This window comes from Pestalotiopsis fici (genome assembly GCF_000516985.1).
Source record: "Pestalotiopsis fici W106-1 unplaced genomic scaffold PFICI_Scf_1, whole genome shotgun sequence".
NCBI lineage: Eukaryota > Fungi > Ascomycota > Sordariomycetes > Amphisphaeriales > Sporocadaceae > Pestalotiopsis > Pestalotiopsis fici.
Window position 1 is genome coordinate 4,171,904 of NW_006917091.1, and position 22,870 is coordinate 4,194,773.

General features: G+C 51.0%; 9 protein-coding genes across 9 annotated transcripts; 6 read left to right on the forward strand and 3 right to left on the reverse strand.

Moving 5' to 3' along the window:
* Window positions 1–1,024: 1,024 nt before the first annotated feature.
* Window positions 1,025–1,804, forward strand: PFICI_01274 (uncharacterized protein; the record flags this gene model as incomplete). Its single annotated transcript, XM_007829855.1, has 1 exon — window positions 1,025–1,804. The coding sequence occupies one exon, from the start codon at window positions 1,025–1,027 to the stop codon at window positions 1,802–1,804; it is 780 nt and encodes a 259-aa protein (XP_007828046.1).
* A 273-nt stretch (window positions 1,805–2,077) lies between these two features.
* On the reverse strand, window positions 2,078–2,743 carry PFICI_01275 (uncharacterized protein; the record flags this gene model as incomplete). Its single annotated transcript, XM_007829856.1, has 1 exon — window positions 2,078–2,743. One exon carries the CDS (start codon window positions 2,741–2,743, stop codon window positions 2,078–2,080), a length of 666 nt encoding a protein of 221 aa, XP_007828047.1.
* Window positions 2,744–3,600: 857 nt separating this feature from the next.
* Window positions 3,601–5,604, reverse strand: PFICI_01276 (uncharacterized protein; the record flags this gene model as incomplete). Its single annotated transcript, XM_007829857.1, has 1 exon — window positions 3,601–5,604. One exon carries the CDS (start codon window positions 5,602–5,604, stop codon window positions 3,601–3,603), a length of 2,004 nt encoding a protein of 667 aa, XP_007828048.1.
* Window positions 5,605–7,619: 2,015 nt separating this feature from the next.
* Window positions 7,620–8,542, reverse strand: PFICI_01277 (uncharacterized protein; the record flags this gene model as incomplete). Its single annotated transcript, XM_007829858.1, has 2 exons — window positions 7,620–8,163; window positions 8,241–8,542. The coding sequence occupies 2 exons, from the start codon at window positions 8,540–8,542 to the stop codon at window positions 7,620–7,622; spliced, it is 846 nt and encodes a 281-aa protein (XP_007828049.1).
* A 1,804-nt stretch (window positions 8,543–10,346) lies between these two features.
* PFICI_01278 (uncharacterized protein) lies at window positions 10,347–12,019 on the forward strand (the record flags this gene model as incomplete). Its single annotated transcript, XM_007829859.1, has 3 exons — window positions 10,347–10,582; window positions 10,667–11,123; window positions 11,186–12,019. 3 exons carry the CDS (start codon window positions 10,347–10,349, stop codon window positions 12,017–12,019), a joined length of 1,527 nt encoding a protein of 508 aa, XP_007828050.1.
* Window positions 12,020–13,011: 992 nt separating this feature from the next.
* PFICI_01279 (uncharacterized protein) lies at window positions 13,012–14,965 on the forward strand (the record flags this gene model as incomplete). The annotated part of the gene is made up of 8 exons (XM_007829860.1): window positions 13,012–13,233; window positions 13,300–13,336; window positions 13,391–13,482; window positions 13,539–13,623; window positions 13,686–14,193; window positions 14,248–14,414; window positions 14,475–14,857; window positions 14,918–14,965. The coding sequence occupies 8 exons, from the start codon at window positions 13,012–13,014 to the stop codon at window positions 14,963–14,965; spliced, it is 1,542 nt and encodes a 513-aa protein (XP_007828051.1).
* A 1,440-nt stretch (window positions 14,966–16,405) lies between these two features.
* PFICI_01280 (uncharacterized protein) lies at window positions 16,406–17,431 on the forward strand (the record flags this gene model as incomplete). Its single annotated transcript, XM_007829861.1, has 1 exon — window positions 16,406–17,431. One exon carries the CDS (start codon window positions 16,406–16,408, stop codon window positions 17,429–17,431), a length of 1,026 nt encoding a protein of 341 aa, XP_007828052.1.
* A 544-nt stretch (window positions 17,432–17,975) lies between these two features.
* Window positions 17,976–19,148, forward strand: PFICI_01281 (uncharacterized protein; the record flags this gene model as incomplete). The annotated part of the gene is made up of 1 exon (XM_007829862.1): window positions 17,976–19,148. The coding sequence occupies one exon, from the start codon at window positions 17,976–17,978 to the stop codon at window positions 19,146–19,148; it is 1,173 nt and encodes a 390-aa protein (XP_007828053.1).
* A 559-nt stretch (window positions 19,149–19,707) lies between these two features.
* Window positions 19,708–22,127, forward strand: PFICI_01282 (uncharacterized protein; the record flags this gene model as incomplete). Its single annotated transcript, XM_007829863.1, has 7 exons — window positions 19,708–19,780; window positions 19,837–20,216; window positions 20,275–20,644; window positions 20,702–20,858; window positions 20,910–21,043; window positions 21,106–21,224; window positions 21,288–22,127. The coding sequence occupies 7 exons, from the start codon at window positions 19,708–19,710 to the stop codon at window positions 22,125–22,127; spliced, it is 2,073 nt and encodes a 690-aa protein (XP_007828054.1).
* Window positions 22,128–22,870: the final 743 nt, after the last annotated feature.

Genomic DNA, 22,870 nt, shown 5'->3' on the forward strand with positions numbered 1-22,870 from the left:
CAATGAAGACAATTGCCATCATGACCATGGCATTCTTACCCGCTACATTTATTGCTGCACTGTTCGCGGTTCCCTCGCTCGATTGGCAGAGTGACTCTGGTAATGTAATACAGAGCAATCATTGGGTGTATTGGGTATTCACTTTGCCCGCTACCTTGATCGTTTTCTTGATTTGGTACATGCTCAATTATCGACATTGGATGATGCAGAGCTTGCGATCATATATAAGCAAGGCTATTCGTGGGAGAACGAACAAACTGGTATAATTACATCCGTTTTCGGAAGCCTTTTGTTACAAAAGAAGGGTCATTGCCGCATGATACTCTACGATTACCTACTAAATGACGGATCGACTTAATATCTAATGGAATATTTGCTTGCCTCTTTGTGTTGGTAAAGCTACCGAGCGGCAATCTTTGTTGCAAGCTGTGTGATATACATACCGAGGTAAAATCCACCCACGATACATGGGATGCCTATGTCGATGTCCAGATCAGCGGGGATGCACTGGGATCCATACATGCCATACGACAAATGTAGTAAAGTGACCTTTTGGGAATCCCGAGTTAGTAAGTCAAGGATAGCTCCTCGACATGCGCTCGCCACTTGCTTCATGCAAGAAGCCAAGGCCTGGCCATGACTTGTCTTTGATGAGTCTGGAAATACTTGCCCAGGTGATGCAAGACCACACTGCGATTTCACGTTCATCTGCAAGTCAGTTGTCAATAAGACGGTAGTCTGACCACTGGTGACGAGCGCACACATGGACGGAGCTGCAAGTTGAATAGTGGATTTGGGGATGTGACCTGACATCCTCCACTTTGATCGCTGTCCACCCCCACATAAAGACAATTGTTGGGGCTCTCGATCATGGTATGACAATGCAGATCTTCAAGATGCACGACTACACTAAAGTCTTGCTTCCTCGCATTTTAAATAAGCCTCAATCAAGATCCCGAAAGTCTCAGTTTTGACCACCCTCCTCTGATTAACGCGCATCTTATCACTATCTGAAGAGGAAACCATGACAGCCACATCCACACCTTCTCGACCGATGGGCATAATTTTGGTCCATGGCGGCTTCCATCTCCCGTCATGCTTTGACAAGCCCAAAGCCCGACTAGAGGCCGCCGGGTTCTCCCCCGTCCTCGCCGTGCGCCACCCCAGCGTCGGCCGGGACCCAAAGGTGACGGTCGAGGACGACGCTCGCAACATTCAGGCCGAGATGGAGCCTTACCTGGACCAGGGCATCGAGTTCCTCGCCGTGTCGCACTCGTACGGCGGCGCGCCCCTGACCATTGCCGCCAAGGGCTACTCGGTCGCGGAGCGCGCGGCGCAGCACAAGACGGGCGGCATCCGCGCCGTTGTGTACCTGACGAGCAATGTGGTGCCCAAGGCCGGCGCCAGCGCGCTGAGCCCGTTGCCGCCGCTGGATATCGTCGAGATGGGTGAGGGTCTCATGTGGGCCAACGAAAAGGCCAAGGCTGCCTTTTATGGCCCCGACATGGCCGGCGATGAGGCGGATAGATGCATGGCGGTGCTGCTGCCGCAGTCGATGGAATCGCTCCTTGGCGGAGTCTCGGTGGGCGTGGATGAATTGACTGTGTCTGCATATTATATTATTTGCGAAAAGGATCAGACGATTCCAGTGCGGACGCAGGAGGAGATGATTGCAACGATCCCGACGCTGAAGAGAGTCTTGCGCAATCCTGGTGGTCATACGGCATTCATTACAGAGATGGGAAAGTTTGTGGAGCAAATCATTGAAATCGCGGACGAGGTTGAGAAGGATTTCAAGGCATAAATTGTGGGAAATCTGGCAACGCCTTTCAAGCTGCGATGCGCATATCGAATGCGGGTTCAGCTGTAATTTCTTTGGTTTCAGTGTGCAGTATGGTTAAAGTCTTTATACGAGAGACTCATGAGCTTTTCGGAAACATGAGACCATTCAATTAGGATCCGAGATACACTGACATGAATCAATCTGACGATGATAGAACAGTACTAATACTCGTGAAACCGCACTTGATGAAATGACAGAAGAGTTTCAAGAATCATGCTGCAGTCGTTCGTATCACTAGGCAGAAATCCTGGCATCCCTCCACATATGATAGTGAAACATCTTGACTCCGTCCCCAAAGTCCTTGTCCGTCTTTCCGATGATCTCGAATCCAAATTTCCGGTACAGTCGTTCGCCGGCAACCGAGGCTTCCAGGTACGCATCCACACGCTGCTCGTCAAACTCGCGACAGCCCCACGCCATGATGGCATGACCAATTCCCTGCCCTTGGCATTCGGGCAAGACGCACATATTCTGGACATTGGCGCACACCCTGCCCTGGACGTGTCGCTGAATCTCTTGCCGGCCGTAGCGATCGATGGCGGCGGCGCGGGCCTGGCAGTCTCCACCCTCGACCCAGAAATACCGATCGAGGACGGACTCGGACGTCTCGTCCGACGGGACTGGAGGTCGGAGCGGTGTCGGCGTGGTTGCCTGTGCTTTCGCAGTGTTGGAATTGGGAAGGAAGAACATTGAAAAGCCCACGACCTTTCCGCGAGGTAGCTCGGCCTTGACAATTCTTAGGCCACTGTTCTCGTGTATGTCGGCCCTCAGTGCTCTTGTGTTTCTTGCCCGATTCTCGGCCGTGTCTGGGCCAAAGACGGAGAAAATTACATCGACAATTGAGGGGACATCGGCTTCTGTCGCCAATGACACGAGCACGTTGTCTTGGTTGGAACACATAATTATTGTAAATATGCAAATGATTTTTTCGAATAATGCCAGCCAACTGTTAATCAAAATATCATGAAAACACCGCAGAAAAGAGGAGTTGTGAGGGTAAAGACGAAGGCAAATGCATGGCTCCAGTGGGCGCTGGGTAGAAATTCGGATGCCTGTTTCACTGGTAAGGACATATGCAGACACTGAAAGCTAAGCTGGTCTTTGCCCAAATGATCGAGTGCTGCAACATGCACAGCGGTTTATGGAAAAGAAATATGCATAGTTAAATTAGGTTGAATGCCAAATCATGCAAAAAGAGCCAATGAATCAGACGTTGCAAGTGACACGACGTCGAGTCTGGTGATGTGATAGGCAATTGAGGAGATTCCAAGACATGAGATGCATAACCACCCGATACTGAGCAACCGAGGCGCAGCGGCCAGTGACCACGGCTAGCGTCCAAAAATTGGCAATGAAAAGGCCAGATGGTTTCACTGGGCTCGTGGATGCGTGAGGCTTGGCACAACGGAGATAAGATGCGATTGATAAGAGCTTCCGGATCTGGGCCCCTGCAAAAGTGGGAAAGTTGGCCCTACAACCGGGATTACCACGGGGAAGGCGCCTAAATTCTGCCACCCACCTTTGGCTTTCTCATCGTGGGCTTGGGTAGCATTTTGCACAACAAAACACTATACTAGGAATAGCGCAAATGGGAAAATATATCGCTCTATTTTACTTTTCTTTGAGTACCATCGGTTATTCGCAACCCAATTTCAGAAGCCGGCCATCTATTTCTCTATGAAAATCGCGCTCGAGCAAATTCGACCAAAAAATTCGTAACAATTTCATCAAAACATCCAAGCACAACATGGCAACGATCAAAGGTACTCGTTCGGGACATACATCGGCATCGAGTCCTCCCACAAACTATCCGTCACCAACCGCTTATCCGATCCGTCGGCATTCATGACCATGATTTGACCGTAGGGCTGGAAGGTATTGTCAAAGAGAACAGACTCGTCGCGGAAGCCGTACATGCCCGTGGACCACATGATGCGGCCGTCGTACGACCACACAGCGTGGGCGTCATTGGCTGGGCTGTCAGTGAGCTGCTTCAGGTCGGTGCCGTCGGGCCGGATGGTCATGATGTCGAAGCGGTCATCGTACCAGCGTGCGCCGTACTCCCATGTCCAGTTGACCTGGCGCGTGAACACAATGAGCTCGCCGTCGGGCGACCAGCCGGGGGTGTTGTCCCAGCCCTCGGTCAGCACGCTCGTCTCGCCCGAGGTCAGGTTGAGCATGCGTAGGCCCAGAGGCGCGGCACTGGTTCGGTTCCAGAGCCGGTAAACGATGCGCGTGCCGTCTGGCGACCAGGACGGGAAACCTGCGTTGAGCTCGCCAGGCGTCTCCGTCAGGTCCACGAAGCCGTCTCCGCTGGCATTGGCGCGGTAGATGGTGCCTGTTTCGGCGTTGCGGTCAAAGAACCATGTACCCATACCAACGGCAATCTCGGAGCCATCAGGCGAAAAGGTTGGCTGGAAAGCTCCACCGAGGCCCTGGGAGAGGTAGCTGGCCTCGGTTGCATTGTCCGTCTCCCACACATCATTCACATCAAAGGCAGTCACGAGGTCCGTGTATCCAGTGGACGACGTGACGACAGAGCTATTACCGAGCTGCTTCTGCGTAAGGGCGATGCGGCCAGTCGCATTGTTGAGCATTGGGAACACGTCCATGAAGCGGTAGTCCCATTCGCTGTCCCAGCTGAAAAGTTCTCTGCCACCGGCACGCTGGTCCCACGACACGACCTCATATACGACCTTGGAGCCATCGGGCGACCATGAGGGGTCACGCAGATAGGTCAGGTTGAATGCTGTGTGCGTAGCGTCAGGCTCAGTGTAGTTGATACCCTCACTCTCGCCGCCCTTGATCACGTATCCAATGTTGCTGCTGTTGCCAATGTAGTGCTGGAAGAGCTTGAGGTAGTCTCCAGAGGTGTGGTTGACAACATCAGTTCCACTGGCAACATCAACACTGAGGATCTGACCAGAGACTTCTCCGTACTGATACGCGGTACCATGCGAAGCGTAGGTGTCCTCACGAGACACTCTGTTGAACAGGATACGGGATCCATCTAGAGACCATGTAGGGGTACCGAGCGAGTAGCCATCTTCGCTGACTACTTGACGCAGGTCCGACCCATCGGGACGGACCACATAGATCGACAACGTCTGTGTGTGCTCCCAGCCTGTTCCCTCACCGTGGCCGGTCCACTCCGTGTTACGATCGGAGCTGAAAGCAATCCACTCGCCATCGGGCGACCAGGTGGGACGGTAGTGTCCCTGGGGGCTATCTTTGCTTGGTCGAGTCGCTTCAGTGTCGGTGAGGTTCTGAGCTTCGCCTGTCGAAAGATCCTTGACCCAGATATTGGCTGTAAGGTTGCCTTGCGTCGACACATAGGCAAGTTTGGTTCCGTCGGGAGACAAGGCACCCGAGTCTTCAAAGGAGTCAGTCGCTACAAGAGTTTCCAATCCTGTACCGTCGACCTTGATGCGATAAATGTCAGACTGGCCATCGCCACGACGCTCGCTGGTGAAGACAATCCAGTTGCCATCCGGGGACCAAGAAGGACGGTAGTCCATGGTCCAAGTCTGGTTGGACATGAGGGGGGTGGCATCACTGCCATCGGCATTGGCGATGTACAATTGTGATGCGCCGGGTGCGATCCGGTTCATGTAGAAGATTCCCGACTTGTCAGCCGCCGCAACGTGAGGGTTGATCGAGGCAGATTCCGAGCTCGACTGCTGCCGTGCAGCATAGGGACAACCGGCGAGTGCGCGGCTGCTGGTCAGGCCCAAGACGGCCGCGTATGATGACCAACGCATCTTGACAAACGAGTAGGGGAGTATGGTCGATTCTTGTTAATCTACAAGGACTCAACAACTGTACTGTCGCCACCCGTAGATCGACTGATCGTCCAAAGTCTTCAAGATCGGAAAGATCAAGAGGAACTGGCCCTTTTATTCTCGTCCGACAAGGGCACTTGGCCTTCCCTCCTTGCACCGATCTCTCCCAACCAAGCCTTTGATCAACCCTCCGTCCAAACTCTTGTCGCGCTAAGATGGAGTATCATCATGGGTCTAATTCTTGGCGTCCCCGATTATGGTCTCCGAGCGGGAGGACGTTCTGTGGAGCCATTTAGTGTAGAGAGCTGCGGCCTGCCGATTCTAGTTCGCACGTCCCTTGAACCTTTGAAACGCCGCCTATCAGTTCGACGAGTATTCCATTGCACAGGGTCAGCCATCATATTGCCGATATGATCTGAAGACTGTTTCCTTTGTCCTGTAGCTCCGATTTTGTCCATGACGAAGAACATCGGTCATGGCACTGATCTGGCACGTACGTATCCCACAGACGAGGCGACGAATGCAAGGACGAATGTGCGGGCTTGGCAGGTTCAGGTTTGCCGAAAGTGGACCACCGAAGACGGGTTGATAATTTCTGAACCTGGAAGATAGTGACTTCCTTGAAGCCCAAACCCTGAGCAACTGGCCCTGGAGGCGAGAAATTGCCCCGGATTGATTTGCTATGAGCAGATGCACATTTCGGATGACCGAGTGTATACTCGGCTGTTGGACCTAGCGGGGTCCCCTAGGTGATCCAAGCTTTCTCCTGTCGATCAGATCTTGCCGCAAAAGACTAGTGTGCCGTCTTGTGATTGGCCGCCTGGGTAAAGAAAACGACAGCATGTCGGTTTTGACTCGGATTTATCGTCGAGGCAAATCCCCCCCAAAACAAAGATCCTGTCCCCCGTGATTTCATTGAGATAATGCTTTGTTTCAAAACTGATCTTGGCTCTTGCTCAAGACGAATTGGAAAGCTCGAGCGCTTTTGCCACCTCGTGGATGACTTGTCTGGGCCATCATCGTCTCTTCAAGACTGCATTATCTGATGTGGCGTAGCTCTGGGCACTCTGATAGGTGATCCACCTGCAAGTATTCGAGACTAGAGGACATCCTATAGTTCACGGTCGATAAAAAAGACTTTCGCTAATTGGCTGGGGTAAAAGACTGGGCATAGTGGATTGCTGGAATACAATTTAAGAATTATCGCGCGTGTGGATATGACGTGTTAGCTAGTTGATTAATTTAGGAACCCGCAATGGAATTGTCATTGCTCGGCTCGGAGGTAAATTGCGAATTGACATTCATATTCAATTATGAAAACTTTTCCTTTCCATCTTTGTCCTTTTTGTCTGTTTTTGTTGCAGAATGCCACGTGAAGGAGACCCCATGCGCTCCGCACTGCAGCCGAGCAGCCCGATGGAGTGGTAGAACAGCTCATTCCGTGCTCTTTGTTATGTAATCGGCTCAACGTACTGAGGTTATATTTTCATGCCCGAATCAGTTCGCCAACGTTATACTTTAGCTTGAGTTGAATAGGCCTCAAGATAGTAGCTGTCAGGAGACACCACGTACCATTTGGGCACAAAGTGAGAGTACAGTGTCTTCTATGGGCAATTGCAGCAAACAATTCTCACGAGGTGTTACATGTGGAGTTTAGTTCACCTATAGATGCGAACGATAGGAAATAATTTGTCAATTCATATCAGTCATCCGTACATAGCCGCCAGTGCTCTGTGCTGGATATCCTCCCCATTCGTGCCAAGCAGTCTATGTAACCAATAAACACCGAAGAAATGAGAATCTGCTCCGAACCTGGAGGCAACATGTGGCCATGAACGAGTAATAGTGGCTTGGAGTCCCACTGTTCGTGTTTTCGTTGCTCGGAAGTTTGGTCTGTAAAACCGTTCCTAGATCCGACTTGGCGAGCAAGTAGTAGCAACAGCGCATGATAGTTTATGCGTGTTTCTAGACCTCCCACGGGGAATGTCCTGTATCTAGACTAGAACACGATCACTCGAGCTCGGTAATTGTTCCAGACAAGCCATCTCCTCGCCAGGGTTGCTCTTGTCCTTGGGAGGGATGCCAAACCAGCCGCCGACCACGGTGGCGACGGCGACACCAATCTGCGGAATGAACTGCAGAATCAACCGCACGGCAAAGGTGCCCGTAATGGGATCCAGAATGGCGAGGTGGTCAAAGGCATACGTCGTGTTGTAAATGAGCCGCAGGCACTGAAACGGAATGGCCACGGCCGCGGCCACAATGAGGGCCCGGCAGGGCTTGAACATGGGGTGCTTGCGGTGCAGCGCCGACGTCCGCCTCCAGGTCGGCCAGATCCACCAGCACATGGTGGCCATGACGCCCAGCATGAGGCAGTTGCCGATGCGGTTGAGCAGCTGCGACGCCACGCCGCCCTCGCCCGTGGCGCTGGGCGAGCCGCCGTACGTGGCCAGGGCAATGCCCGCCGTGTTGCACAAGTGGGTGACGCCCAGAATGATCTTTTCGGTCCAGCGTCGAGGGTAGGGGAGTGTGATATTCCTGTGGTAGACATTAGATCAACGCTGACTCAGCTGAAAGGAGGGTGGGTGGGATGAGTTGAGAGTTGGGTTACATACACTTCGTAGAGGAGTCCAATAATAGTTAGCGACAGACAGGCCAGACTGCCGGCATTGGTCATGATGGCCACGGTGTTCGGCAGGAGTGGGTCGGCCCGGTGCACAATGAGATATGCGTCGGACGCGAACCGAAGTCCGAAATATGATACGAAAATCGGCCAGCACACCATTCCGTTTTTCCCGTGCATCCAGGTCAGGTAGCAGGTGGGGAAGAAGAGCACTGCATATATGGCCAAATCGGCAATTGCAAGATTGACAATATTCAGCGAGGGCGGCGGGAGGTTCACAGCTGATTCCGACATGGTGACTATAGAGTGTTTGGCGTGGCGTGATGTCAAGATCCCTTGTTAGTCGATTGAAGATGGCGTTGCTAATGTACTGAAGGTCTGGCAGTCAATTCAAGACAGACAGAGTAAGATGGGTTGATGGTATTTGACCGGAGTAGACTGGAAGATTGTCGTGAGTGATATCCAATATTCCTAATGGCGTAGAGGAATGAGGTCGAATTATACCAAGTACAGAGCGCACAGAAGAGCATCTAAGCCACAAAGTCTGCGTTTGACGATACCGCAATGCGAGATGCGCAGCGAGTTGCTAAATGTCTGCCTGATGGGAAGGAAGATGTGTTGCAGATGCAACAAGCATCATGACGGCAGTCTGAGCTCCATCAGGCCAAGCCGACTGCCGAGTGTGACTTGTCCCGCAAAAGGACTGCTATAATTACAACAAGGCACGCTATCCCTATAACTGTTGTGGAATTAAAAAAACACGCATAGATGAGCTGTTTCCATAGATAGATAGTAGGGACTTCTAAGTTCTATTCAGCCCTGTTTCGTGCTAGATGGTGGCAGTACCGGTAAATTAGCGTAGCGTTTCGGGTAGTGATTGCATTGCGCCATAGTACCATCTAAGGCTCTTAGTCGTTATCCATGGCATTGAGCCAAAAACAAGTCGAGGGGATGTAGATCGGGTACTTGTGATGAATACTCAAGATATGGGCATAAACGGTTAGGATCAGCTAGACAGGGTCAACTGCCGGCGAGCGAGCGGATGCTGCTGGGGGTCATCGAGAAGAAGAAAAAAAACGTTCGCCCATGTTGCTGGCGCAGTGTTGACCAGGTTGCGATTGGCCAGCCTTGTTGCACCCTATCCATCAACTTCACGAGATCTGCAATATGCCAACATGTAACATCCCGCAATGGGTCGCATATAGTGTAAAGAGTGCTATTGAGTGGCAGTGAGACAAGGATCTATCCATAAAAGTACTACATCCAGGAGCACGTACGGGAGAGCATATAAAGTGGAATCATGGTTCGACACCCAAGCTAGAGAGTACCTAACCACATGGTCCGCTAGATTATAGTCCGTGTCAACCGAAAGCGAGCCAATAACAAGCGGAACCGAATCTATAATGTCCCCCACCTTTTCCTCAAGACTCGACCTCAACTTGGCATGCAAACTTTGAGCCTTGGCCCAATTAGAAAGGGCTCATTCAGGGTTCGGGAGTCTATGAGATTGTCAAGGTCGCCAGATTCTAGAATTCTGGCGGACTGGCTACTCCCGAAGCCTATTCTTAGACTCCTGGTAGACTCAAATCTAGTGTGCCTCCAGGTACACCGTTCAGTTTGTGGGGCAAACATGGCCCGTTGGCATCTAGGATACAGAAATGTCGAGACTTGCAGCCCCTCTAAGCCTTCCCGACCCCTAGAAGATTTGTGCCTTGCTCCGTGATGCCGATGCGAAATCGACAAAGATTTCATAATTCGAACTTTGCTTCCGCCCGTCATGATCTCTCGACAGCTCGCTTTCGCGGCGAACCTGTCCCCCCCCATCCTCCCCCTTGCTTCGGAGGCTGAACAAGCCTTTTGCCCCCCGTACCAATCTCGGCGAGACCACCACAAAGACCGGGACACGGCAGGGCCCAAATCTCCGCCGTTCGGATCCCTTTGGGATTGGCTGCCACCTGCGCATGCCACCCCGATTGTCAAACACACCAGACTCTGAATACATCTGGTTAAAGAAGGCAGTTCCCCAGGGCCAGCAACCCAGCACTTGAATTTTTGTTATGATGCACGTGCAAGGATCTGCATTCTCATCATTGTCACCATGTCTTCTGAAAACAAGATCACGGATAGCGACTTGAGCGCAGCGATTAATCAAGATGATCCTGAAAAGGGGAAGAGCAATAGCGATGATGCTCCCTCTGAGGCCGCTGATCATGAGGGAGGTCTCATCGTTTATTGGGAACACCCAGAGAGCGAAGACCCCGAAAACCCCCTAAATTGGAGTGACAAGCGAAAATGGGCCATGATTGGCATCTTGTCGTTTCTCAGTTTACTTGTGTAAGTCTTGCCGAGTCAACCCTTTCACAAGTGCAACCGCACCCGCGACTTCTTTTACTAAACATCAAACTCTCCTCCGTGTAGTCCTCTGGCATCGTCTATGCTTGCGCCGGGCGTACCACAAGTCCTTGAGGAATTCGACATCACCAACGATCAACTCGCGACATTTGTCGTCTCCGTCTTTGTCCTGGGGTTTGCGCTCGGTCCGATTGTCATTGCGCCCCTGAGTGAAGTCTATGGGCGGAACCTAGTCTATCATGTCTGCAATGCGACTTTTACCGTCTTCACGATTGCCTGCGCCCTCGCGACGAACATGGGCATGCTGATTGCCTTTCGTTTTCTGGCTGGCTTCTCGGGAGTGGCCGTCTTGACTATTGGCAGCGGCAGCATCGTTGACATGATGCCGGCGAATCGAAGAGGCCGGGCAATGGCATTGTGGACGGGAGGGCCGATCCTAGGCCCCGTGGTTGGGCCAGTTTGCGGCGGCTTCCTCGTCGAGGATCTCGGCTGGAGATGGGTGTTCTGGGTGATTGCCATTGCCGTAAGTCCCCATCATATTAATTGTCCCCAGTCTGGTTGTACTCGCTAACACTTACCAAACAGTCTGGAGTTACTACCTTGGCATCGATTTTCATTCTTCGAGAGTCTTACGCTCCCCTCATTCTAGAAAGAAAGGCTGCTCGACTGCGAAAAGAGACGGGCAATCCTGGCTATCAATCAAAGCTCAAGAGCGCCGAGCCTCCGAAGAAGGTGTTTGCGCGATCCATCGTCCGCCCCATGCGACTGCTCTTTACCTCGCCGCTCGTCACGATCCTGAGTACCTACGTCGCCATTATCTATGGCCTCATGTACATCCTCTTCACCACATTTACGTTTGTGTTTGAGCAGTATTATGGCTTCAGCGCACGCAGCGCGGGTTTGGTATTCATTGGTGGAGGTATCGGCAACATCCTGGGTCAGTTTCTGGTCGGGTTCCTATCGGATCGCCTGATAGAAGCCGAGAAGAGAAAAGGCAACCAGCCAGAACCGGAGATACGGCTCAGCCTCTGGATCACCGTACCTTCAGCGCTGACGCTCTCGGCGGGATTGTTGATCTACGGATGGGGCGCACAGTTCCACGTCCATTGGATCGTGCCCGTCTTTGGCACGGGCATTATGGGCTTTGGCCTAATTGGCATCTTCATGAGCATCTTGACCTACCTGGTCGACGTGTACCAAGAGCATGCGGCTTCAGTGACGGCTGCCAATGCCGTGCTGAGAAGCGTCCTTGGTGCTGTCTTGCCGCTTATTGGCCTGCAAATGTATAATGCTCTGGGCTTGGGCTGGGGCAACACGCTACTGGGGCTGATTTGCTTTGTGCTCGCGCCTGTAACTTGGATCTTGGCGATATTTGGCACCCGCATCAGACAGCACCCAAAGTTTGTCAACAAAATTTGAGTGGCCCAATTGTTCTTAATGTCATAAAAAAGTAATAGTTATAGAATTGTATTTAGACAATGTTTAATGAAATTTCGACTTGATTCAAACACTGGGCTCAACCGTCAATGCATGATTGCGTACATTGGATGTTGTTTTCCACTGCCTGTATCTGAATTGAGTACGGAGTAGAGTCTGATTAGCCGTACTCCAAACTACTCGGGATTTGGCAGTAGCGACATTGCAAGATATTACTCAGCAATATGATCAATATGATAAAGAAACATCGAATTGGTGGTTTTTGGTTCCAATTTCGCAGTGTATTCATCTACGATTCTATCTGCTACGAAGAGCGCCGCGGGCCAATTGCACACTGAGAGGTCCAGCGTTGCTTAGCACCGCTAGCCATGACTAGAGCTCACCAGAAGAAGAAGAAAAGCCATTCCATGCCGCAGCACAGTTTTGGTTGCATAGTCTCGATATCCTGCTGCTTCGACCGTGCCGAGATCCAGATACGATGATCTTTGTAAATCATGAACAGAAAATCAACAATAATAATGTGGCTGAGCTGGGGGCTAGGCTGAATGACAGTTTGATATATCATTCATTCACCAGGGTCGCATCCAGTGGGGATCACTTTTAGGGAGGTCTTTAGCGCTGTGGGGGGTCGGGAGGAGAGCGAAAACGAGAGCGAGCTTTCCCGTCCCGTCGGGGGGTGTCATGGTCTTAGTGTTCTCGGGACGCTGAGAACACTTTGATTGCTTAACTTGGCGCCCTGATTCGTTGGGTTGTAGGTTTGCACTCGGGGTCCGCCTCGGACCGGTTTGCGATATGCTGCTGGAGACGAGTTCATTGCACGGCTCTTTCTCGACCAAAACCGAGAAACGAACCTATAATTGATACTGCTTGTATCAAATAAAAGGGCTCTGCATCATCCATAGTTACTAACAATAATCGTTTGGCATCAACATTCTTTTCTCAGCCCTCGCAACCCTCACAACACAATCCTCGAAATGGATTTTACACAGACTGCTTACCAACGTCTGGCAGACAAGTGGCCAGTCGTCCTCGTTGCCGTAATAGCACTCGTCGCCGCGGGCGTTGTCCCTCACCTGCTTAATGCACTACAAATCTCCAAAATCCCCATCATTGGTAGCGAATTGGGAAGTCTCGACAAGCGGAGGCAAGCCTATATACACTCGGCGCGGAAACTGTATAATGATGGATACCACAAAGTGCGTCTTGTGCTTGTTATCACATGGAAGGCTTTGCGCAATGATCTAACAGGCGGTCATTTCTAGTTCAAGGATGGGATTTTCCAAATCACCACGCCGCGAGGTACGTTGAGTTCATTTACTGAAGACAGAGTTGCAGCTAACGCGCCTATGGCAGACACGACAGTGGTAGTTCTTAGTCCCAAGTACTTGCCTGAATTGAAGAAACTGCCCGATCACACGGTCAGCATGGATGGCGCAGTCAATGAGGTGATTATCTAATTGGCAATGTTCATGAGCGCAGCACTAATAAGGGCAATAAACAGACTATCGAGGCCAAGTATACCAAGATCCAATCGACTGTTCCCATTATTCCACACACCATCAAAGCGGATCTGACGCCTGCTCTCAGTGAGTTGATTTCATTCATTCAAGTATCTGCGAGAGCACATTTGCTGATAAGGGGAATGCAGCCCGCCTGAATGCACTGATTGCAAATGAATGTCGCGAATGTCTCGACATTAATCTGCCCAAATGCCCTGACTGGACGTCAATCAATGTGCACCACAAACTCCTCCGAATTGTGGCCATGGTCTCAGGGCGCATGTTTATCGGACCTGAGCTCAGCCGCACCGAGGAGTACCTGGATGCTGCCATCAACTACACCATGGAGGTCATGACTGCGCAACGCGCCGTCGTGAGAATGAACCCGTGGTTGCGACCTTTCTTCGCCTCCCGGCTCCCGGAAATCAAGAAGCTTGAGCGGAGAAAAAAGGAAGCTTATGACTTCCTCATGCCCATGATTGAAGCTCGCAAGCAGTCCTTCCAGGATTCCAAGGATGATGGACCAGACGACATGCTGCAATGGCTCATCAGAAACTCGCCCAAATTCACTGATGTACACAGTCAAAATCTGGCCGAGGTGCAGTTGGGTCTTAGTTTCGCGGCTATACATACAACGGTCTTGGTCGCGACAAACGTGTAAGTAGCATTGCATGTCCATTTCTCACATCGTTTACTGACAGCGCCTTGAAGATTTTATAGCGCGGCAGCGTCGCCAGAGTTCATTCCAGAGCTCCGCGAAGAAATTGAGGGCGCTCTTGCGCAAAACAACGGTGTCTTTACCAGCCAAGCGCTACAGGCCATGACCAAGCTGGATAGCTTCCTCAAGGAGACTCTTCGCGTGTATCCAGCAACCATGGGTAAGGATAAATACAACATGAGATTTACGTGAGTCTTCAAACTAACACTTTTGCGCAAAGCATCTTTCCAACGCAAGGTGCTGCGGACATTTACGCTCTCCGATGGCCGTGTAATTCCTGCCGGTGTGACCATTGAAGTCCCTGCCGTCGCCATCAGCTCCGACCCCGAGGTGTTCTCCAACCCTGAAGAGTTTGACCCGCTGCGATTCCACAAGATGCGCCAGCATGCAAAGGAAACGTCCAACGAGAGCGGTGCCCTCAACCAGTTTGTCAGTGTGAGCGCCAACAGCTTGAACTTTGGCTACGGTCGCCACGCTTGCCCCGGTCGCTTCTTTGCTGCCAACGAGATCAAGATGATCTTTGGCCAGTTTATCATGAAGTACGACCTCAAGCTACCCGACGGAGAGACGAAGCGGTATCCCAACATGGAATTTGCACACATGGTAAGTCTTGACGAGCTTCTGCTGCACGATACCGGGCGCCGCTAACAACCTACCGTCTAGTCTATTCCTGATCCCAAGAAGGAGATTATGATGCGGGAGCGCCGCTAGATTACGCGACTGGATAGATCTGGATCGGAGTCAGGTGTTTCATCATTCGCAGCCACAGAATGCAGCATGTATTGTATCCTTTTTTTCTGCAATATTTTTGTTCCCTCGTTTTCTTAGAGATCCATACAAATTCTTTCAAGTTAATTCCCCATCTACGCAAAGGGCGGAAGAAGACGTGCATACATCTGTTGTGCATCTTGTCCAATACTCGGGTTGTGTTTCCATGGCCATCAAAGATCAAAGACGCTACAGTCCGTCAAATTGGGTCGCGACACCCCCCAGATTCGCCTACAGGGTTGCGGATATTGTATAACACGCACGGATTCTCTTAAGGTCCCCACGAAATACTTGGCGTGCGCTAAGTAGTGCCGATCTCATGCACTTCGGATCCTACTGTGATTGGCTCAACAGCCCAAATTTCTCGCCCAAGCCCCAGTTTGCACTAGGGGACCTCAACTGTGCATCTCTCAGATCTGTTTGCCTAGATCCATCTCGTTGGGAGTCGTGCCCAGGGTCTGAACTTTACGAGTGCCGATGGTGTGTGTTTTTTCTACGAGGGCGCAGCACATTGACTTCCATGTGTTCAGCAGCCAGCCGCGTCTCAAGCAGATGAAGAGCCAGGATCTTCTGACCCCAATCGACCGTTGTACAGACTGTATTAACTTTGGCCGGTCGCTCACTGGTCCGACATGAGCTAAAAGCCGCCTAGCACAAAGTGATTGCCGGAGGGCCCGTGGAAGAGCCGATTCATGAACGCATGGCATGGCATGGCTAACAAGCTGCGCCTTCACTGAAGACATACTAGTTCAATTAAGTACCTCATCTTTGAACTCATCACAGAGAATATACGAGACAACACTCGAGAGCTTTGCATATATCTGTCTGCTCTTGTCACCCACTTTTATCTTGCGGGGTGCAACAACTGAGCTACCAACACAACAAAATCTCCCATGAAAATCTAGAGGCCCCTTTTCACGATGGTTCAACGTCTGGGCTACTCCAAGTCACGAAATGGCTGTCAGAGATGCAAGAAGCGCAGAGTCAAGGTAATTCCGCTACTGAGAATATCACAGTATCCGCTGTGCAGCAATCACTCACATATATATGCCAGTGTGACGAGAAGAAGCCTTGCTCGGCATGTACGCGACATGGTGTAGTCTGCAGCTTGGTCGACCCCTCGTCAGCGGCGACAACATCTAGTGTAGCGGAAGCTTCGTCGGTGAGGGCTGCCTCGACATCAGACTTGGTAAGTCGCATCAAGGATTCCGCGGAGAACGGAGCTGAGTGGTCCTAAAGGACGAGGTCAATACAATTTGGAGCGCCGACACGGGATTTGATTCCGTGCAATCGTCGTCGTTTCTTTCTTTTACTAGTCTGGAGACATTGGCGGCATCGACACATACTCTGAATGCCCCATCGCCGATAGGATCCTCGCCATCCATGCTGCCGCCAGACTGTTTCCCATACTTTTCGCGCCTCGTACCCAACGAGTCGCAGAACCCCGAAGGTACAACTTGGGTCACCGATCTGGAGCTTATGCATCACTATAGCACCGTGGCTTGCTTTACGCTTCCCAGGGGTAGCCAGGTTGGGCACATCTGGCAGACAGAGTTCGTCCGGCTGGCCTTGAATGACGAACCGTTAATGCACCAGATTCTCGCCATCGCTGCATTCCACCTTGCCTATTGTCACCCAAATAACAGTCGGCAATTCCATATGCTCGCTTCACATCACCAGAGTGAAGCTGCACAGGGGCTGCGAAAGAAACTCATGCAGCATGTTACCCCCGAGAATGCCCACGCCTGCTTTGCGGCCTCATCTCTAATGATCATTGGCGCATTTGCTGCATTCTGCCTAGAAAATGACAGTGGCGATCTTCCTCGGCCATCACTCCAGGACCTTTTGGACATTTTTGGTCTCAACCGTGGAATGGACGTGGTGTTGCGCACCTGGGAGCAGTACATTCACCATGGACCTTTTGCTGACTTGTTCAAGAACTTGAACAACACAAAGCCCATGTTCTATCTCGAGGCCGTCTGCAAAAAGCTCAGCGACTTGGGCAGTAAGCTTCGGGGCGACGAGGTCGACGACCTGACTCCGCTCGTCGATCGCGAGATATCGAATTTCACTCAGGTCATGGAGGAGTCCATACGCGATGCACCTGTGCCTGAATTGCGCTCCGTCATGGCGTGGCCTATTGCAATGAAACCAGACTTCTTTGTTGCGCTCGGCGAAAAGAAGCCTCTCGCGCTGACGATACTTGCCTACTATTGCTCCATACTCCACGAGGCACAGTCGAGCGCATGGTATCTCCAGGGGTGGGGCATGGCGGTCATGAATGATATCGTGTCAACATTGCCTGCCGACAAGTTGGAGCATATTCTTTGGCCAAAATCAACCATGGGCCAATCTGAGCAAAACGCTTTTGGTAGTGGGATTCAGCCAGGCGGCCCCTTATCATTATGAAAGTTTAATGAAGGGGTATAGGACAGACACGGAATGCATGGGAAGAGACGAAGGCGCCTTTAAGAACCTGTCAGTGTCTGTTCCATCAACAATTAGAGAAACTCTTGTAATGGGCCCGTTTCAGCGGAATAGAAAACTATGCCGTGCCGTACCGTTGTCGAGAATAACAGCCCGCCCCCCTTAGCCGGCGGCACATCCACAATGGTGGAAATACACTCTGATGCGCCGTGTAAACTAGGTTGACCGCCCGAACGAATCAACGTATAAATTTCATGAAGAGATATTACAGCGGTTCAATCAGCCACATTCTACGAGTAATGACATGTTGTTTGGAGTGCAAATTCCACTTGCACTTTATACTTTCAATATCAGTTTGAACCTTCAAGATTCCTAGGACCCCTGAATATGATGAGCGACACCCGACGTCAAGATTATCGTAGCAGTCTATATAAATGGTTTTGTGCAATGAGATGCAGTCTTTAGTATGCTCCGTTCCGTCACAATTACTGTCGTATGATCACTTGAGGGCGCATCCCGAGTCAATATGTTCGGTCCCATACTGATGCTGGCCCTGCTGCTTCCTGGCAAAGCTCTCGCCAGGTGGTACCGACTGCAGGGTCATCACAATTACGGCTACCACCTTTTATCCCCGCCGCTGCCACCAGTGTCGAGCAGCGAGTCGACAGTCATAGCCACGAGTATCACGTCCATCACCTCAAGTGTAGAGACATCTTCCCTTAATCCAACCAGTTCAACCAGTTTGACAATCTCCAATGAGCAAACAACCACCACGGCAAGTTCGGTCACTCTGACGAGCGCCGTTTCAACAACAAGCGCGACTATTGTTCCTGTAGCAGAGCCAACTTTTTATATCCGAGATGCATCACAGCAGCACCAACTCAACATACTTGACGATTCACATCTTGGTATTATCTACTATGAAGATGTCCCCGGACCGGGGGGGAACCTAACTCTGTACACTCTGGATAAACAACACCGACTGAAATATGTGAGCCCAGGTTTTGAAGAGACTGGTTGGGTCGGAGTCACCACTCGCGGCGAAACCGACTTTACGTTTCTTGATCCCTACAGCGGCGATATTGGTCCCATCTTCACAGCATGCCAGTGTCTCATCAATCCTCCCACGGCGCACTTGAGCTGCAAGTGTCCAGAGGGCTTCATAGACAGCACCTTTATCCCGGGCAGTCAACCCACCGTCTACGCTCCCTGGCAGGCATTTCCCGTCGATGGCAGCTCAACAGTTGCGAGCGCCAGCCTACCTCGTCCGACGTTTGTGATTCGCGACGCCACACAAGCGCACGAACTATCGCTGTTTTATGACAATCCCCTGGATTCACCCGACCTCCCTGCTGGTAACCCATATGTCGGGGTTCGAGGCCGCCAGCCCCTCGGGCCCGACAGTGCGCTATTTACCCTGAACGAGCAAGGTGATATTATCTTTGCAACCCCGGGCTCACCATTATACGGCCAGTACGCCTACCTCGATGGGGCATACGTTACGTTTTTCGATCGCAACAGTCCGCAAGCCAGCAGTAGCAGCGAATGCATAGCCACCATCGCTCCTCTTTCTTGGGAGTTGACTTCGAGCTGCACTATTGGGGGTTCACCGCAGGGTTGCTGGCCGTGGGAGCTGTGCACGAACTGGTATGTGTATCTGGTCGATCCTAGCGATGTTTCTGTGATTGGAGGAGCTTGATTCTGCGTCTGATGGTTGCTTGCAAGAGAACTTTGCGTAGAGTTCCAGTCAGTTGAGACGCTTCCATAGTTCAATCATCATGCTCAATTCAAAATGCCCTGCTCTAAAATGTCTTGTTTAATGATGTTGCCAATCAAGATATTTCAGAAAACCTTGGATCCACACTGTTAAACTGTCAATAGAGGCGACAAAATAAACCGATCTTCATGGAAGAAAGATGCTGCGCATCTAGCTTGTGACAGCACTTGACCGCTGCGACGCAGAATCTAGATGCTTCAGAGCATCGTCCCTCGAGGGTTCTATGATTTGTACAACGGAACTTCGAGGAAGCATGTTACACCACCGGATCTGCGAGTGAACATGCGTCACTCGGCTCTATGTCCGGTATTTCGTCCGGTTGACCGGCAGTCGACCCACCGTAGCAGCTTCACTACACAGCCCCTCACCTATATATGGCTGTTATTCTTACAAACATATTTCTGCGGTACATTGGCGTTTGAGTCTAAAATCATCATCACGTCCCGTGTCCACAACAATCAATTTGGTCGTAGTCTTAAGCATGAAGGCTCTTCTGGGTTTCATAAGTACTCTTGTCTATGACATTGCTGCTCAAGGTACAAACTCATCCACGGGTAAGTCTAAAGACTAGCAAAAGTACATCATGAACAGGGTAACAGATCTGTACAAGGCAGCATGACTCTGGTGCCATTCAAATTGGACTCATTTCCTCTCGGCTCCATCCGTGCATCCGGTTGGCTCCATGATCAACTCCGACTGAGCGCCGACGGCCTCAGCGGCCATTTGTTTGACTTTTATCGCTATGTTGCTCAATCAGAATGGCTAGGTGGTACTTTTGAATACAGCGAGCTGCACGAATCGGCACCCTACTGGTTCAATGCCATCGTTCCATTGGCCTGGGGTCTCAATGACACGAGGTTGCAAGATCAGGCCCGTCAATTCTTGGACTACACCCTTGAGCACCAGGCCAAAGATGGATGGTTGGGACCCGAGACTACGAGACAAACTCGCGGGATTTGGGCGCGATCACTGCTATTCTTTGGGCTTATTGTAAGGAAGTATCATTCCATTACCGGTACTCTGTACTATTTACTCACGTCGGGTTTAGCAATACGCCGAGGCCGACGTTTCTCAGCAAGACCGCATCGTGACAGCCATGCACAAATTTGTTACCTTGACACACTCGATGCTCCAAAACAACTTTACGGGGCTGATTCAGCAAAAGTCGTTGGAGGATGATTTCGACCCGTTTGGTTATGGTCTCTCTAGGACCCACGAGCTGCCCATTTCTCTCATGTGGCTCTACGAGCACCACCCTGGGAATCAGAGTGCCATTATTCTGGAAACGATTGATCTCATGTTCCAAGGAGGCCGGGTTGTTGGACGAGATTGGACCACGTTTTTCGTAAACGGCGTTTTCCCTCGAAATACCACTTACAAAGCAAGCGGCTTCACCCATGGGGTCAATATAGCAGAAGGTTAACTATAGCCCAGACTTGTTCCACACGTGCAAAGGAGCTGACCATGGATAATAGGGCTAAGATATCCTTCTGTGCTTTACAGATATACCAAGAATGAGTCGTTGGTCCAGCAGACACTCGATGCTGTGGCAATGGTGGTCAAGTACCATACCGCTCTTTCCGGGACGCTGATTGCAGATGAGCATCTCGGTGGGCTGAGCCCGCAAAGAGGGTAAGATGAGCAAGCATCCCTACTGGAATCCATGATAATGATTCATGGTAGATCAGAACTGTGCATGGCTGTCGAATCCATGTTCTCATACGCGTGGTTATATCGACTACATGCAGTCAGTGATTTTGCTGACCGGGCGGAACGGGCCGCCTTCAATGCACTCCCCGCCGCGGTCAGCCCGGACTGTAAGTGTAGCACAGGCTTGAAAAGAATAAACATGGAACAGCACTACTAAGTGATGGGTTAGGGTGGTCTCATCAATATGTCACTCAGACAAATCAACCGTGGTCGCGAAATCTCACTTCGGCCAACCCATTTTTCGACGTCGTTTCATACGGCAATACTTTTGGTCTTGAGCCTAATTTTGTACGTGTCGCATTCCTTATATTCACTAGAGTCTCGCTAATCAAGAGTCTGTCATGTATACAGCCCTGCTGCACGGTCAATCATGGACAGGGCTATCCAAAATATGTCTCATCCTCGTACGGCAGGTTGGGATCCACTGGAGTCGCCCATATTCTTCTTGGGCCAACATCTCTTAAGACCACGTTGGGCGGCAGCAGCGCAGTTCAGGTGGATTGCCACACAAATTATCCCTTTTCCTCCAGCCTTGAATACACTGTAACATCTGAAGTCGCGTTTGACTTTTATGTTAGGATCCCGGAGTGGACAGCCATGAATTCGTCCTTTGCCATGCAGAATGGCCACAAGTCGCCACTGAAACCTGAGGCGGACGGACTGCATCACTTTCGGCTCGAACAAGGCGCGACCAAGCTGTCAGTCTTTTTGGATATGAGTATCAACATAGTCATGAGAAATGGGTCTGCCGGAGTATATCGTGGACCGTTGCTCTACGCTGCCGCCGCCGACTATAACGAAACCGCCTTTCAGCCCTTGAACTGGACCGACAGGTCAGCCTTGCCGACTGCACAAGTTGATCCAAGGTCAAGAGACCATGCACTGATTCCCACCTCTCCATGGATGTATGCGATTGATCCTTCAACCGTTGCAATGGAATCCGGGGGAGATTTGCGCGGCCCGCTGAGTAATCCCATCTTCTCCAAGCACGCAATACTGCCAACACTTGCAGTCGATGCGTACCGGTTTGACTGGCCCATCGATCATGATACCGCAGCAATACCACCCATTAAACCGACAGTCGACGTTTCTTCAAGGACGAGGTTGAAATTGATTCCTTACGGCGCGGCGAAATTACACATCGCCCAGTTTCCTGTGGTGGATTTGGCAGCAAACACTTTGATATCATGAGGACGGATCAATCAAATGTGAAGATAGCGATCCGTAGCATCACAGCAGTGAGGAAGAAAATGGAACCATTTAGGATGAAGCGCAGGCTGGAAGCATCGATCCAGGACCTGCCCCCCCCCCGGGCGGGAGGGGGGGGCTTATTTATTGTCACTTATGCGATAATATTCTAGAGCAGGCATCTATAGCTCAACTGAGGTATTCTCCCGCAGCATCAATATCACCGCACCTCTTTGTTTTTAACATCGTTTTTCACATTGGAACATGCCCAGTGAGGTATCTCGGGCGTCCATGTGGTGGCAGCTGTAGCCAATGTAGGTAGCTTTACTCCGGGAGCCTCGCTCAGCTAGGACGCCATAGCGCAGATTATAGCAAGATACCAGTAGTAATACACAGACTGCCTGAGATGACGAGGGTCCTGGGGCCATATTTGTCGAATTTGGAGCCGATATAAACATCGCTGAAAAAAAAAAAAAAAAAAAAAGGACCAGGAATGTATATCATGAACTCGTTCCTGTAATTCGGTGTGGTTGGTATGGTCCGTGTGTCAAAATTCCAATGATGAGGGGGTGGCCGCTAAAAGCCATTTTTGAGCTCGACAGTAACCAGGTGGCCGTCATGTAGGAGTGGTGTACTAGGAACATGCATGGAGAGGATATAAGAGTTTCCAGAACAACAAAGAAACACTGGGGCAACGGTGTGGCCGGTAGCCGGATGCGCATGATAGCAAGGCGCCATTATTATCG